The sequence below is a fragment of the Scatophagus argus genome, chromosome 13 (genome assembly GCF_020382885.2).
Source record: "Scatophagus argus isolate fScaArg1 chromosome 13, fScaArg1.pri, whole genome shotgun sequence".
Classification (NCBI taxonomy): Eukaryota; Metazoa; Chordata; class Actinopteri; family Scatophagidae; genus Scatophagus; species Scatophagus argus.
Window position 1 is genome coordinate 2,823,621 of NC_058505.1, and position 13,831 is coordinate 2,837,451.

Genomic DNA, 13,831 nt, shown 5'->3' on the forward strand with positions numbered 1-13,831 from the left:
TTCTCATGTCATCTCATTAAGTAAAAAGTGCATCAGAATCAGAATCGTCTTTATTGCCCTGTAAGTGAAGAGGTTTCACATTACTAGGAATTTGTCTTGGTGATTGGTGCATACATAGAACGTAACGAGTAACATATAATAGTAGAATAAAATAAAATAAAATAAGGTAAAACAAAATAAAATAAGATAAGTGAAATAAATAATAAGATCAGTAAAACAAATAATGATGATCCCAGATGGCACCACCTGAAGGTGGAGTGAAAAGCCTGCAGTCAAGGCCTCTCCTGGCTGCATGTCGAAGCCTTCCTGAGTTCTGCTACGACGCAGTGAATCTTGTCAATGGGCGTCATGGTGGACACTTTTGGAAAGCCTCGTCCTCTGAGGCAGTTATGGAGTTGCACTTGGAGGTAGCTGTAGAAGGAATGCTGAGAAAGAGAGCTGGAGAGCAAATGTTAAACCCTGCTTTTTGTTTATGCTGGTCAATACTGCCGGTGAGGCATTCAGGAGCATTCAGTGCATGTTCTCTCTCAAAGGCAGTAAGCAAACGACATATAAACTGTTTCCAGTGTGTCACTGATCTTTGGTGTCCTGGCAGAATTTGAGCTTTGGGCTGCAGTAATGTGTGTGGAACAGCAGAGGTCCTCCTCGACCGCCTTTACTGGAGCACCGTTCGCGTTGTCAAGCCAGTAGATCTGACCTCCCTGCTTGTAGGCAGTTTGTCTCGAGGTGGAAATTTCCACTCCAGCCACATTGGACCAAGGGCCATGAAGATGTTTAAAAGGCACAAAAAAAAATAAAAAATTAAAGAGCCACCCACACACTAACTGCAGTGTAGGTCGACGTTGGCTAAATGCCTTTGAGCACCAAAGTGGGCAGTTTTGGACAACAATTGACGTGATAATGACTAATCCATGAAATAAAGTGAAATTGTGATTATGTATTTGGAGTCTTAAAGTCACACGACCCCAGCTGACTGATTCTCATCAGACTCCTACAAGCCAAACAGAATATTCAGTTAAATCATTTCAAATATCAGTTGGAACTAAGAATTTACGTAACATTTCAAGAGGGATTCAGAGGAAAGACTGATGACTCACAAACAGCAGTTTCAAGGTTTCCCTTCTCCTTTCAAAACCAATTCACCACCGTGTGTGTGTGTGTGTTGTATACACACTGTGGGTCTATAGGAGATAAACAGACAGGTCAAACTGCTGTTTCATTGGGTGTGTTGTTGAGTCCCCGCAGTGAAAGTTTCTTTTCTGTGGAAAGTTTATTTGCTTGTATGTGAGAGAGAAACACATGAAAGGACAAATTATCTCCGCGTTTATCGCCAACAGCCCCTTCAAGGTCAACTCCATATTGTCAAGAGTTGCCACAGCAACTAGTTACATCCATGCACATCAACCCTCTCTTTCAAAAAAGTGTCTGTGGCGTTTCTTAAAAACATCAGTCGGATTCACTCATTTGGACTCAGCTTGTTTCATTGTTTATCTTTACTATTGTGAGTTTTACTGAAAGTGACCGTTTTTTATTTGTATCAAAAAAAGAAAAAAATGTGATTTGGATCTGATGTTTGTTTTTAAATTTTGTTTTTTTAAATTCAAATTCAGTGGGATATGTAGCAAACAAAGACTAACCTTTGTGGTTGGGCAACAAAATCAGAACCAAAGTTTGTATTTCTATCTATTTCTGTTTCTATAATGTGGGCTGCACAGGGACTGCAGGGAACTGAAAGAACATTCCTGATGAGCAGGTTACACCTCTCATCGCCTTGGGCTAAAATCACTTATGAACAGACAACAGACCCCTTAATTAATGCATCAATCAGAAGCTACGCTATATTGACATAAGTATCCAGACACACCTCTTTATGAGGCTGTTTTTTCACGGGCTGAAGATTGTGAGCCAGGCCTTCTGGTCCAACATCAGTGTGTGACCTCACAAATGCTCTACTGCATGAATGGGCACAAATTCCCACAGAAACACTCCAACATGTTGTGGAAAGCCTTCACAGAAGAGTGGAAGCTGTTAGAGCTGCAAAGCTGTCTGTGAGTTTACAATGAGACGTCATTAACGTCCCTGTCGGTGTGATGGGCAGCTGTCCCAATACCTTTGTCTATATTGTATATATTTTTACTACACATTCATATTTCACACCTGGGGATTTGGGCATTAGCAAAGACTGCAAGGTGTGACAGAGGTATCGGAATTCAATTACACCGAGCTCAGAAGCGGGAATATGACAAAGAAGTTACAAATTGCACTCCAACAGGCTTCCAGAAGATACCGTGCTGCCGCCTCGGGTGACACGGCTGCACAGCGAGGTGGGAACGGCTGAAGGCGTGCAGTAACAAACTACCTGCTACGGCAGAACGGTTTTGTGTGGCTTTAACTGAGTCTTCATGAGCAGCTGGCCTGAAGCCTGAAAAGCAGGACGTTTGTGTGGTCGAGCAATGCATCACAGTCCACATCACATCTGAACATTTTATTAGATAAAAGTTGTTTTTTGTTTTTTTTTTACAACTAAAACAAGAAAGTACACTGAGAAGAGAACAAGATGGAGCCATTTGCAACGGCAGAGAAGGTCAGATCAGTCGATATCAAAGGAAACCTTAAGTTTGTTATCACCTGCCTTTCACTGGAATGAGCTTTGCTCTGTGAACACAAACCACGACGGCTCGTCTGGTCGGTTCACGACAAGGCTAACTGTTACGTTAAGAGCTTTGGCTGTTCCAGGAGGCGCTCTGTTCCACTGAGATGTGCTCCTTCTAACGTTTTCTTCTAACAATAAAATATTTTCAGAAGAACAAACTCAACAGCTACACAAACAGAAAAAAGCAAGCAGTTTCCAAATCACCAGAAGCATGAACACAACAGGATATATTATCATTAAAATAAAACGTCATTACATTAAAAAAAAAAAAGAAAGGAAATTGGCATCACCCTTTAAACAGAGCATTTTAATATTAAGCCATATTCAAATACAGTTTTCTACCACAATGGATATCCATCATTTGGAAAACAAATCTGATGCTTGCGTGACAGTAAAGCACAACAGCTATTTTCTCTCATGTTGGTTTACAAAATGACTTTTCAGGATGGCGTAAACAATTCCATTTTGCATGTTTAGCTAGTTATCGGGTTATATCTGCGTGTACAAACGTGTGGAGTGAAATTCTCCAAATAAATGTAATAGAATATAAACTCTGATAACATCCACACTGACACTTTGGTATTTTCTGTGCTTTGACTAAAGAGCAGTTGTGCTCTGTCATTTCAAACACTACAATCAACTCGCTTTAGTCACCAAAAATAAAGGCTCTTTTGGACCATGTTGTGATTCAGATCATTTAACAATGGCTTGAAATACACTTTGAAGTTCTGTGCACAAACATAAGATGTTTTTATCTCGAATACTTTGTGTTAAAAAAAAAAAAATCTTTCGGACCAAATAAAGAACTTCTACACAAACTAAAACAACTTCAGTGGGTAAAACATTTCAAGATATTTCTCTTTAACTGTGTTTTCACATGAAGGAATGCATGAAATGACCGAAGAAAAAACCCAACAGCGTTAATGACCCTGAAGGCATCGTCAGGTAAACACGGCTGAGCTGCTGAGCTGCAGCTGCTGGTGGATCTGCGGAGCTCCGTGTGCACCTCGTTTGACCTTGCTGGTAGCGAGACCCGGCTGACCCGCTGAGGGGTTTTTTCGTAATCTCTGTACTTCAGCGGTACATTTTCAGGAAGCACCTGCATTTCCTCTTCCTGTTCCTCTTCTTCAGCCGGCGCTCATTGGCTGGCTTCGCCCGTGCACAAAAGCAACAGCAAGCATAGTGTGTAGGACACTTGAGTCTTCACATGCAAAGACCACAAGATAAGAACAAGAGCGAATCTGGCGAGCTCGAACTGTTCGAATTCACTGGGACTCCTCTGAATTCAGCATAAACCAGGCCTGAGTGAGCAGAGAAACAAAGACGGTCGAAGCAGTTTTTGTTCCAGAGTCTCTATCTTTTTTTTTTTTGTTTGTTTTTTCTTTTTGTTTTGCTGTAGCAGTTAGTAAACGACACTGTCTTCAGCCCGCGACCACAAAAAGCCGCCGCTACTCGGCTTTGTGGCAGTAAATGTCCTTCAGTGCTTTCAGCTCTTCAATCAGGGTCTTGTTTTGGTTTTCCAACACAGCCACGCGGTTTTCCAGACATTTGACGTACTCTTTCTTTTTCCTGCGGCACTCGCGAGCTGCCTCCCTGGAGAGGAAAAGAGAGGGAAAATATGTTTTTCAGTCGTTTGATGAAAATGTAATTCAGGCTCCAGACAAAATGCAGGCTGTGCACAATCAAGCAGCGCAGACCTTTTCAAGGCTGTCAGGGTCGGGTTTTACTGGCAAACTGTTTCCACACTTCTGTCCATATTTTACCAGACAAACATTCATTTGCCTGCTGCAGCATCTTCCTATCAATCAGGACCAATGAAGGACCACAGACGCATTTGGACGTCTGTGGCCCTTCACGCTGCAGCTTTGACCTTCGTGCTGTTTGTGACTTGTCACAACCTAAAGAGCGTGAACATCAACCTCCCGTCTGACCTTTCGATACCTCGCAGACCTGCTTGAGTCCTTTCAGTTCAGCGCGAAATCATTTCATTTCATTTCAGGAGATCATTAAACATGTCTGTTAGTGATAATTTGTCGTTTTGAATTGTCTTTGGAGCCTCAGCTCATCCACTGTCATCTCGAAATGAGAACAGAGAGACTTTAAATCCATCGGCGCTCTAAACACTGCTGCTTGTAACCACATCTCACTGACTGCATTTGTGAATTACTGAGCACTAAACAAGATCTTATTTTCTCTTCAGAAAGAGTTCAATACGCTGGTAACCCTACTCACTCAATCTCTGATTGCTTTTCAGAATGAACCATTTTTATTCCCTTTACATCTTGTTTAAGAATTTAAGCGTACTGGCAGACGTCTCAACAGAAATGTCGAGCTCGGTTACCACCATCTCTCTGAGCCTGGTCTCATTCCCAGGGCGCCACATGGCAGCAGCTCCTACCTGTTTTTCATCAGTCGGACCTCCCTCTTACGGGTGATCTCCTCGGCGTGCTGCGACGACGGGCTCTGCATGGCGCCCGGGGACGCGGCCATCACGATGCTCTGGGCCAGGCCCGAGTTGGGTGAACGCAGCTGGTAGGCAGGGATGTCTCCTGTGGCAGCTATGGTGGAAGATGGACAGAAGTTTTAGGACTCCCTTTCCTCCTTTGTGCCTATTTTATTGACTCTCTATTCAGTCGCACTGTTTGTTTCTTCACATTTTCCTCTTAGACATGCCGGTATTTCACCAAAGGATGTAAGACCCAGAGAACTTATCCGCTCTCCTTCCTGCCTTTAAAGATGAACTTCCTCTTACCACGATGTCCTTGTGACACAGGTATTTATTCTAATATGACCTGACTTATCTTTTTGTTCCCTTTGTGTTTCTGTCAGTGGGTAGTACTGCAAAGCAAACTCCATGTCACAATCTTGAAGCCTTGCAGCCGGATGACTTACACTGCAGTACCTCTAATGGCCACTAGATGCTGGCTCCAAAGTGAAGTGTCACTGGTGCACACAAACTGGAACATTTTGCTCTAGCACTACTGAAACGTGGCTGTGACGGTAAGAATCAAAGTATCTGTGGAGGAGCTTTGGAGGAACTGACATGCTTCCAAATGCTGAGTTCATTCAAGTTTTCACAGACCTGTCGTTAACCAACTGTCCTGTCCAGCCTCCAGCACATTCAGTAATCAGGCCAAGGCTGAAGTGTTGCTTTGGTTTAATGCATGTTTATCATGTTAACTTAACAACACTGATCGACACTACGTTAATTCATGAATCATTAACTTCAGAGAAGCAACAGAGGAGAAATTAGTTTTGTTTTCCCCAGACTTGTTGTTGGTCTCAGTAAACACTTTCGCTTGTGTTTGCGAAGTGTTGCTGTGTTTACCACAATGGGAACCGCTATGTGCCGTTAACCAGCAATTTCTTCTTCATGGGGTTATCAGGAAAAGTGACGCTGATTCTGGACAAAGAAGCTCTCTGGATGTGGTTAATGTGCTGTTTGAGTTGACTCGTCAATTAGACGAGATGAGTCAACTGTTAACCGCCCTGCCTGCTGTCTCTTACCATTTCAGTTTCTCTTTTTCACTTTGTTCCTGAGAAGTTTCAACACCCCCCGTCCCCACACACACACACACACACACACACACACACACACAGCGTCTCCCTCATTGTGATAACACACAGCGACTCTTGGGCTGCGCTGACGTAAGTGTGTGCGTCTCACTCGCCCGTTTTGCATTCTCTCTTCCCTGCTTGGCCTCTGTTCCAGGAAACTGGAGTGACGTCAAACCGACGACAATCTTACCCCACCCCACCCCCCTCACTGCTCCCGCCTCTTTACTTCTTACCTCCCCTCTGCCTGCCTTTCTGCCTGACAACCACCGGCAGTTCAGAGAGCAGACTTTACGCGTGTGTGTGTGTGTGTGTGTGTGATATAGAGACAGCGGGATTCAGTCTGACAGGAACAGAGTTTGCTTGTTGACCTGTTAGATTTGTCTTCTCCCTTTTTTTTCTCCCTCTTTAACCACAACACTCTGAACACTCGCAGTAGTTTTCCTGTGTTGAAACGGCAAAGACAGCTGTTCAATCTGTGTTGTGTTCCTTCCTCAATCTCACAGTGCATGAAGTTAAAGCATATTAAAAGCAATTGTGACTTCATAAATATTCTGCAAGAAATGAGAAGATTTGCTCTTGCAGTTGGGATAAATATCTCCACACAGCACAGAAACTGGTGTAACCTCAGAACTGCTTCAAAATCCTCTCTGGAAAACGTAGCTGACAACAAATGCAGCAGAAGCTCATCTCAGCCAAAGGCAGCAGAGTAACAGAAAAGCCCAAACACATTAAACAGACGTATGAAAGAAACTCTACCTGACTCAGTCTCATCCCCCGTTACAGCCATCTCCTGTTTCCAGTAATCCAGCACCACGGCAGCAAAACACACTCAGAGCAAAAACACTCCTGCCTTCACTCCTTCTCGCTATGCTAGGACGTCTCTTTCCTCCTTTTCCCTCTCAGCTCTCTCTGAATCACTGGTGGTCACTCGTCAACTTTTGCAGCCCGATTACAATTACAGGCATTGACATCACAATGACATCACTCCTGCCCGCTGAAGTCAGTAAAACACCCTGGATTAGAGCACCTCCCACCCTCCCCCTCACCCCCTCCGGGGATCAGACGCTGCAATAGAGAAACACAATGTGAGCCGAGCGGGCAGGGAGGGAGGGGGAGCTGAAGGGGGAGGCGGGAGTGGATGGGTTGTATTTTTAGCACTAGTGACGCAACTAGAGAGACGCTCAACAAACAAGAGGATATTGTGTCCCATGTGGCTGCTGTGCAAACTGTTGAGCACCCTGATTTATTTTGTGTGTGTGTGTGTGTGTGTCTTAAGAGACCTGAGGAGAGATAACAGGGAGGACAAAATTAATTGAATTTTTGCTTTTGTTTTAAGTAACCACAACATGTTGTTCTGTAACAGCTATTCAACAAAGCCTGTGATAAGACTTGCTGTTTAAAACACTTGGAAAATCCTCCATGAAGTGATGCTTTTTATGTTTCCTGCGACAACGACGGCAGTTTCTTTAGAATAACAAATAGTTAGCGAGTTGGTACCTACAGAAACTCAGTGTGGGAAGAGTCATCGGTCCCTTTGATCAGAAGCAATGCAAAGGTTGCCACACCGTGTTAAATAAACGGCATAATTTGCTAATCCTTTGTGACATGTTCTCACTTGAAAACAGTGGGAAACACATGATTGTATTAAGGATAATACGACATAATGGGCTCAGGCAGTCTTTGTCAGTAAACAGATGGTTTGCAAATGACTGAATTCTGTTTTTCTTTATGCTTCACAAAGTGTCCAAAACTTCACAGTTGTACATACAGCAAGTACTGACGTAGTGATTTGGAGTTTGAATGTGCTACTGGAACACTCCAATACAAGCTCAGACCCATAAGAGAAACAAGCAAACAGACAAAAAAAGACGATGTGGATTTGGCTGCTTGTCCTTAACCAACTCGGAAAGTTGAGACCGTAAGGCAGCAGTTTGATGTAACCAGCGAGCTTCTGTGCTGGCAAAGCACTGCGCTCATAATGTGAACACATGCTGAGCACATGCTGCTGCTTTCAAACTGCTCGTGCTGTAATTAAAGCTTTGCCGCCTGCTCTTTAAAGTCTCTCAGGTAGACCAGCTTCTCCTCTGCTCAGACATTTCCGGGTTCCCACCCGTTTCTGATGGCTGTAGACGCCATGAGAGCGGAGTGCGAGAGCAGACGAGCCCGTCCACAGCTGATCGCCAGCACATGCTGAACGACACCACAAACGGCCGGCTCGTCTTCTTGTCTGTCCGTAAGAGCTTCAGAGTTGGTTCAATGCAGTCCTCGGCTGCATTCTGATGGTGTTTATGGTGATAAAGGAGCACATGAATGAGTCACTGGTATGTAAGCTCTGCCTCCATTTTTTCCAGTAGCGGTATTAGTCAAAAGAATTTCCTATCAAACTAAGACACCTGACATTTGACTCCTGTGCTTCCAACTACCAAAGCAGGAACTTCATACTGATGTATAGTTTGTATGAGTGAATTATCTCTGGTCATAGGTCACATCATGTTCATTTTTAATATTTTCACACATTTTGCTTAAGCACTTTGTCATATTAAAGCCTCTTTATCACACTGACACATATGTGCAGCCGAGGGTGCACAGAACTGACCCCAGGTCAGATGTCAGTGATTTGCAAGGTGCCTGAGGAAACTGTGTATTATGTATAACAGCAGTTTTGCTAATTTCCCAACACATTTTTTCTCCAATTTCTAAACCTAAAAGGACGTGCAGCTCACGATGATCTTTTGCTATACACGTGTACACATTAAATGTCACTAAAACCAGCTGAGTCCTACCTTGGATGAGCACCTGTCCTCCCTGAATGTAGAACTGCTGCGGCGAGTCTCCGGGCTGAGCTGCACACTGTAAGACCGTGGCCCCGGGCTGCGGGGCGGGAGAGCTGGCCACCGTCAGGGTCTGGGCCCTCTGAAGGCCTTCAGCTGTAGGGCTGCTCAGCTGGATGGCTCTCCCCTGAGCCAACGCAACTGTGTGAGGTAAAAGTTCGGTTACAGCCAGGCTGGAGACTGAACGAACTGACTGAAGCAAAGGGGGAGCTTCTGTTATGCCAGGCATCAAGAGTTTAGAAAGCAAAAGTTTCAGTCACGTGCTTCATAGAAAATATGAGGTGACATATGAAACATGAAACCCTGATGACTAAATCGTTCGTAAAAACAATGAGACACAAAATCTAGTACGTTTATAAAAAAAAAGCGGAAGTCAGCATAAAACATAATAAAAACTTAAAAGAGTGAGACATATTTGATCACCAGGCTGAACAAATCTGTTCCTGGACAACTAATTTGTGTGAAATGCAGCAACAGCAATGCTGTTTCTAGTTTCTGATTGGCTCATCGAAGGTTTTTGAATCTGCTGCAGCTTCCAGAGGAAGAAGCCATCTGGAAAGACACTTTGGTCCACGCTACCCTGTGGAGGAAATGAATTATTCACGTGGACACAGTGAAGTCCATTCAGAGGGTAAACAGAATGAACCATCCCTGTTCGTGTGTGTGTGTGTGTGTGTGTGTGTGTGTGTACTGACTGTACTGTCCCGAGCTGGTCTGGTAGATGGAGGTCGGTGCCGAGGCAACGCTCGAGACCGGCACCACCTCCTCCTCCAGCTTCTCCTCGTCGATTTTAGGAACTGCCGACGAATCCAAAGAAAGCTCATTGAGGATTTTTCTGCGGGAGGAGAGAATTCCACAGACAGTTCAACGTTATCAGACTTCACACACCACATTTTACTTTTTAAATCGGTCCACGTCCTCTCACCGATAAGATGGACGCCTGGACAGAATCTCCCGTCTCTTCTGGCAGTCTGTGACTGGTGCCTCACTGCCCATCTCTGCCACAGTGGCAATCTGCAGAAAACAAACAGCATTTCAAAGCTGTGTGTAATTCACTTTATTATTTTTTCCTTCTTCGGGGGGCTGCTTTCTGTACACACACGTTGGTGGGTAAACTGGGGTGTGTGTTTGATAGAAGAAGCAGGAATCTGAGCAGCATTTTATTTTGAGCTTGGATCTGTTCAGCTCATCACACGTGCCAACACAGTCTTTACAGAGCTGCATAAACCGTGGACGTGTGAGTTAACACCCTCCTTTCTCCAAGCATTATTTCACTGTGGCAAAAATATGCAGGTTTATATTTTGTCATCCAAAAAGGACTGCTGAATGAAGAAAGCAGTCTTCAGTGGTGTTTGATGTCACTCTTCGGTTTGGAGATCCTACTAGTTTTGCTGATGACGTCTGAGGCTCTCAGCACTGAAGCAACTGACTTCTTTCACAATAACAAACATGAACCTGACCTGGTTATGTGTCAACTGGAAGCTTTAATGACTCACACCGGTGCGGAATGGTTGTGTTACCAACAAAAGACAAGTCTGGTTTATGTCGAGCTAAACACACGAGCCCGCTGACTGATTAAAATGGGAAAGGAGGGTTTACGCTCTCGTGTCAGAGAGTGCACACAGTTTTTAGCTGTGAGTGTGTGAAGTATCCAGATGCCCATATTTAAAGAAACAAAATCAAAACCTCTAATAATCTGGCTCAAAATGCTCTGTGAACTCTCTATGACACCGTAGTTATTTCCGGGAAAGTTCAGCCAAAATTACCATGAAGTCAGCCTTGTTGTTGATGAAACTCACTGGCAGTGCAGAATACTTTGAACACTGAGCAGTTCATAGACTTGATCTCCTTCCTGAACGATTTCCTCTTCAAGGCACTTTTCATGAAATTACAAAGAAATCTGTGCTTTGCAACGCAGAGAAAGAAATGCTAACCGGTACAGAGTGAGTGTGTATCATTTTGTTTCGCATCCGTAAAATGTTTGGCTCGTGTGTGTGTCTGCACCACATCATTCAGTCAGACGGTCGCATTATGAGTCGGCCAGCGTAGCACAATCTTCACCCTGCAGGTCAGAGTTGTGAGCTGTCGCTCTGCCCATACAACAACAACATCTCCTGAATGTGAAGGTTAGACTGATGAGCTTAAATCTCAGCTCCTTCTGCTCACATCAATCCTATTAACAGATGCACTGCATGAGATCCAGCACAATCCAGACCCCTTCCTGCACAAGGCACCTAAATCCTCATTCACTAACACACTAACTTTGACATCACAAGCCGTAAATTCAGCCTTGAAAGGCTTGAGACTTGTTCTGAAGGACTAGAGACTTGACATGGACCTGACTTCAAACTTGCACTGATGGATTTCATTTGGACTCATCTTATATGACTTGGGACTAAATTCAAGACTTGCTCCAGTGGAAGAAGACTTGGCTTGCACTTGTCTTTAAAGGACTACAGACATGACTTGAGACTTGATCTGACAGTCTAGAGACTTGGCTTAGACGTGACTTGCTCTGACTGATGTGAGTCAAAGTGACTTGAAAGACTTGGACCTGGACTTTTCCTCAAAGGTTTGGGACTTGGCTTGAGGCTTGCTCTGACAGATCTAACCTGGCCACATCTCATTTCAGGACTTGAAACTGGACCTGAACACCACAGAACAGACTGTGCTCGTACTGATCTTTTTATTCATACAGTCTGTGGACAAAACGTCAAGCTCTCATTCAGTATCTCGATTCTTCAGGTCGCCCCGGTTTCTGTTTAAGAAACAGTAGCTAAAGCGTACCAAAGGCCATCACCTGCTCTCACCTGGACAGTTTGGACTTGTGGTGACTGTATGACGGAGGTCTGAGGGGCCTGGATGACCCCTTGGACCTGCAGCATCTGTTCGTCAGACAGCTGGACAACAGTCACACCGGGAGACTCTGCTGCCACCGACGCCTGCAGACACAGATCACCACAGTCGGACGTGAGCATTACTCCAAAGCATTAACATCACGAGGTGTAAAAGACGTAAAGTTCAGCCAACAGTGGAACATCTGAGCGTCGGCTAAACGTCCAACGCTCGTCCAAGAACATCTAAGTGTACCCGAGGAGGAGCTGCAGGAGGCGGACTGGCGTCGCTGTGGTTCTCCTCTCCATCGGTCACCGAGTCATTCAAACTGCTGTCCAGCTGAGGGGAGTCTGAGGCGTCCATCATCAGCCACCTGAAAAGACAGACAAGCAGACTCCTAACACTGACACTGAGGCTCACAGAGCTCAGATAAGGTCTTCAGAGATCACAAACACGTCACTGTCTTTTCAAGCGAAACCAGACTTTTGTAGGACATGTTGATCAGAACCTTTTCCTAACACATACATACACAATAAACCTTCCATAAAACTGCATAAAAATGAACTGTTTTCTTTGCTGTTCGTCACCAGTAATTAGTAATGCCTGTGTTATTGGAGATTTGTCACTTTAAACGAATCTGCAACATAATTTAAAAAGACAAGTGTGGGCAGGCAGACGGGGAATTTGGGCCATGATTATGTCAAACTGTCCCCAGCCAGAGTTCAGATATTTCAGAAATGTCATCACCAGAGATTCTGCTGTACAAACACATGGTCACAGTTTGATAACAGATGTACTGAACACTATCCCGTGTGACTATCTGCTACTGAGAGAGTGAGATTCCTGATTAGAAAGTGTTGCTGTAAAGCACGTATGAAGATTGCAGATCAGCTGAAGCATTTCAGCGTCCAGCTTTCATTTTTTAGATGAACTGCTGCAAAGGTGGGTAGAATTTCTCCCAACTTGTAAACACAACTTTAACTTCTTTCCTCATTTTCCCCCCCCCAAAGTAACCATTAGCACTGCCGCACTTTCAATTATCAAGTTCGACAAATTACTCAAAGAATTTCACGAAGGCAAATGTGACTTCCCTGTTTTAGTGATGTAAAATGACAGCGAAGCCTCACTGTCACGTTCAGTTGTTTCATGTTTACGTTTATTGAACGGTGTGTCCTTTAATCAACAAAATTTGGAAATAAGCTGAACACCCAGCTCATAGGAAGTTTGAAGCTTTGATTATTTTTCACGCTTGTAACATTTTATTTTATTGGAACATTTTATTTTGAAGTGACAACTGTCGCTCAACCTCCGACATCCGTCCAACTCCGTCACACTTAACGCAGCCTGATAAACTTTAACAGACAGGAGCCGCAGCCCGCAGAACCGACTGGGAACATTTTGTCTACTCCATGTTGATCAGCCAATTCATCAGCCTGGTCGCAGAGCAAAGTTTTAATAAAAGTATCGCGTCGCTGCCGTGTTTGCACGTCGGGCTCCGAATCTGCCCCGCTGGCGCTGAGCAAAAATGTGACAGCTTTGCAGTGACTTACCGAAGTTTTACGTAGTCTGACTCGTCACTAATTACAGTCTATGGGTGGACGGCCTGTGCCTTCGCTCACGTAGTCGCGCGTCAGCGCTGATGATGCTGTGCCGAAAATGTCGACCGACGAGCCCGTTTGACCTCGAAGAGTGTTTAGGTGTAGCGAGAGGATGAACTGCTACTCCGCTTCCGGGTTCGCTGTGCGCGGCGTGAACGGGCGGTAGCCCAAATCTTATGACTGTTTTAAATAGGCATTAGAGCAAGATTTTCTTTTCTACGCCACAGAACATTTCAGTGTTTGGTGATTTTATTGAAATCTGAATCTTTAAAGAGCTTTTCTGACCTGGTTGCTGCTCTGTTTGGGATCAAACCACAACGACAACACAGTAAAGGTCAACTCAACTGCTAAACACG

The 13,831-nt window shown here is 44.4% G+C and overlaps 1 protein-coding gene across 3 annotated transcripts; it reads right to left on the reverse strand.

Annotated features, from left to right (window-relative positions):
• Window positions 1-2,470: 2,470 nt before the first annotated feature.
• crema (cAMP responsive element modulator a) lies at window positions 2,471-13,582 on the reverse strand. Of its 3 annotated transcripts, none has more exons than XM_046408739.1 (8): window positions 13,428-13,582; window positions 12,133-12,250; window positions 11,853-11,984; window positions 9,968-10,056; window positions 9,738-9,877; window positions 8,995-9,183; window positions 5,052-5,211; window positions 2,471-4,246 (listed from the first exon to the last, which is right to left on the reverse strand). In XM_046408739.1, the coding sequence occupies exons 2-8, from the start codon at window positions 12,241-12,243 to the stop codon at window positions 4,102-4,104; spliced, it is 966 nt and encodes a 321-aa protein (XP_046264695.1). In that variant the 5' UTR covers window positions 12,244-12,250; window positions 13,428-13,582; the 3' UTR covers window positions 2,471-4,101. The 3 variants fall into 3 exon arrangements, with proteins under 3 accessions (XP_046264695.1, XP_046264696.1, XP_046264697.1); XM_046408740.1 differs by lacking the exon at window positions 13,428-13,582 and adding an exon at window positions 12,625-13,237; XM_046408741.1 differs by lacking the exons at window positions 8,995-9,183; window positions 9,738-9,877; window positions 9,968-10,056; ... (1 more) ...; window positions 12,133-12,250; window positions 13,428-13,582 and adding an exon at window positions 6,968-7,196.
• Window positions 13,583-13,831: the final 249 nt, after the last annotated feature.

Coding starts and splice junctions, on each gene's coding strand:
- crema (XM_046408739.1), bottom strand. CDS start 12,243: ATGATGGACGCCTCAGACTCCCCTCAGCTGGACAGCAGTTTGAATGAC. Junction 10,057..11,852: donor CACAAGTCCAAACTGTCCAG/GTGAGAGCAGGT, acceptor TGTTTTCTGCAG/ATTGCCACTGTGGCAGAGAT. Junction 9,878..9,967: donor TCCAGGCGTCCATCTTATCG/GTGAGAGGACGT, acceptor CTCCTCCCGCAG/AAAAATCCTCAATGAGCTTT.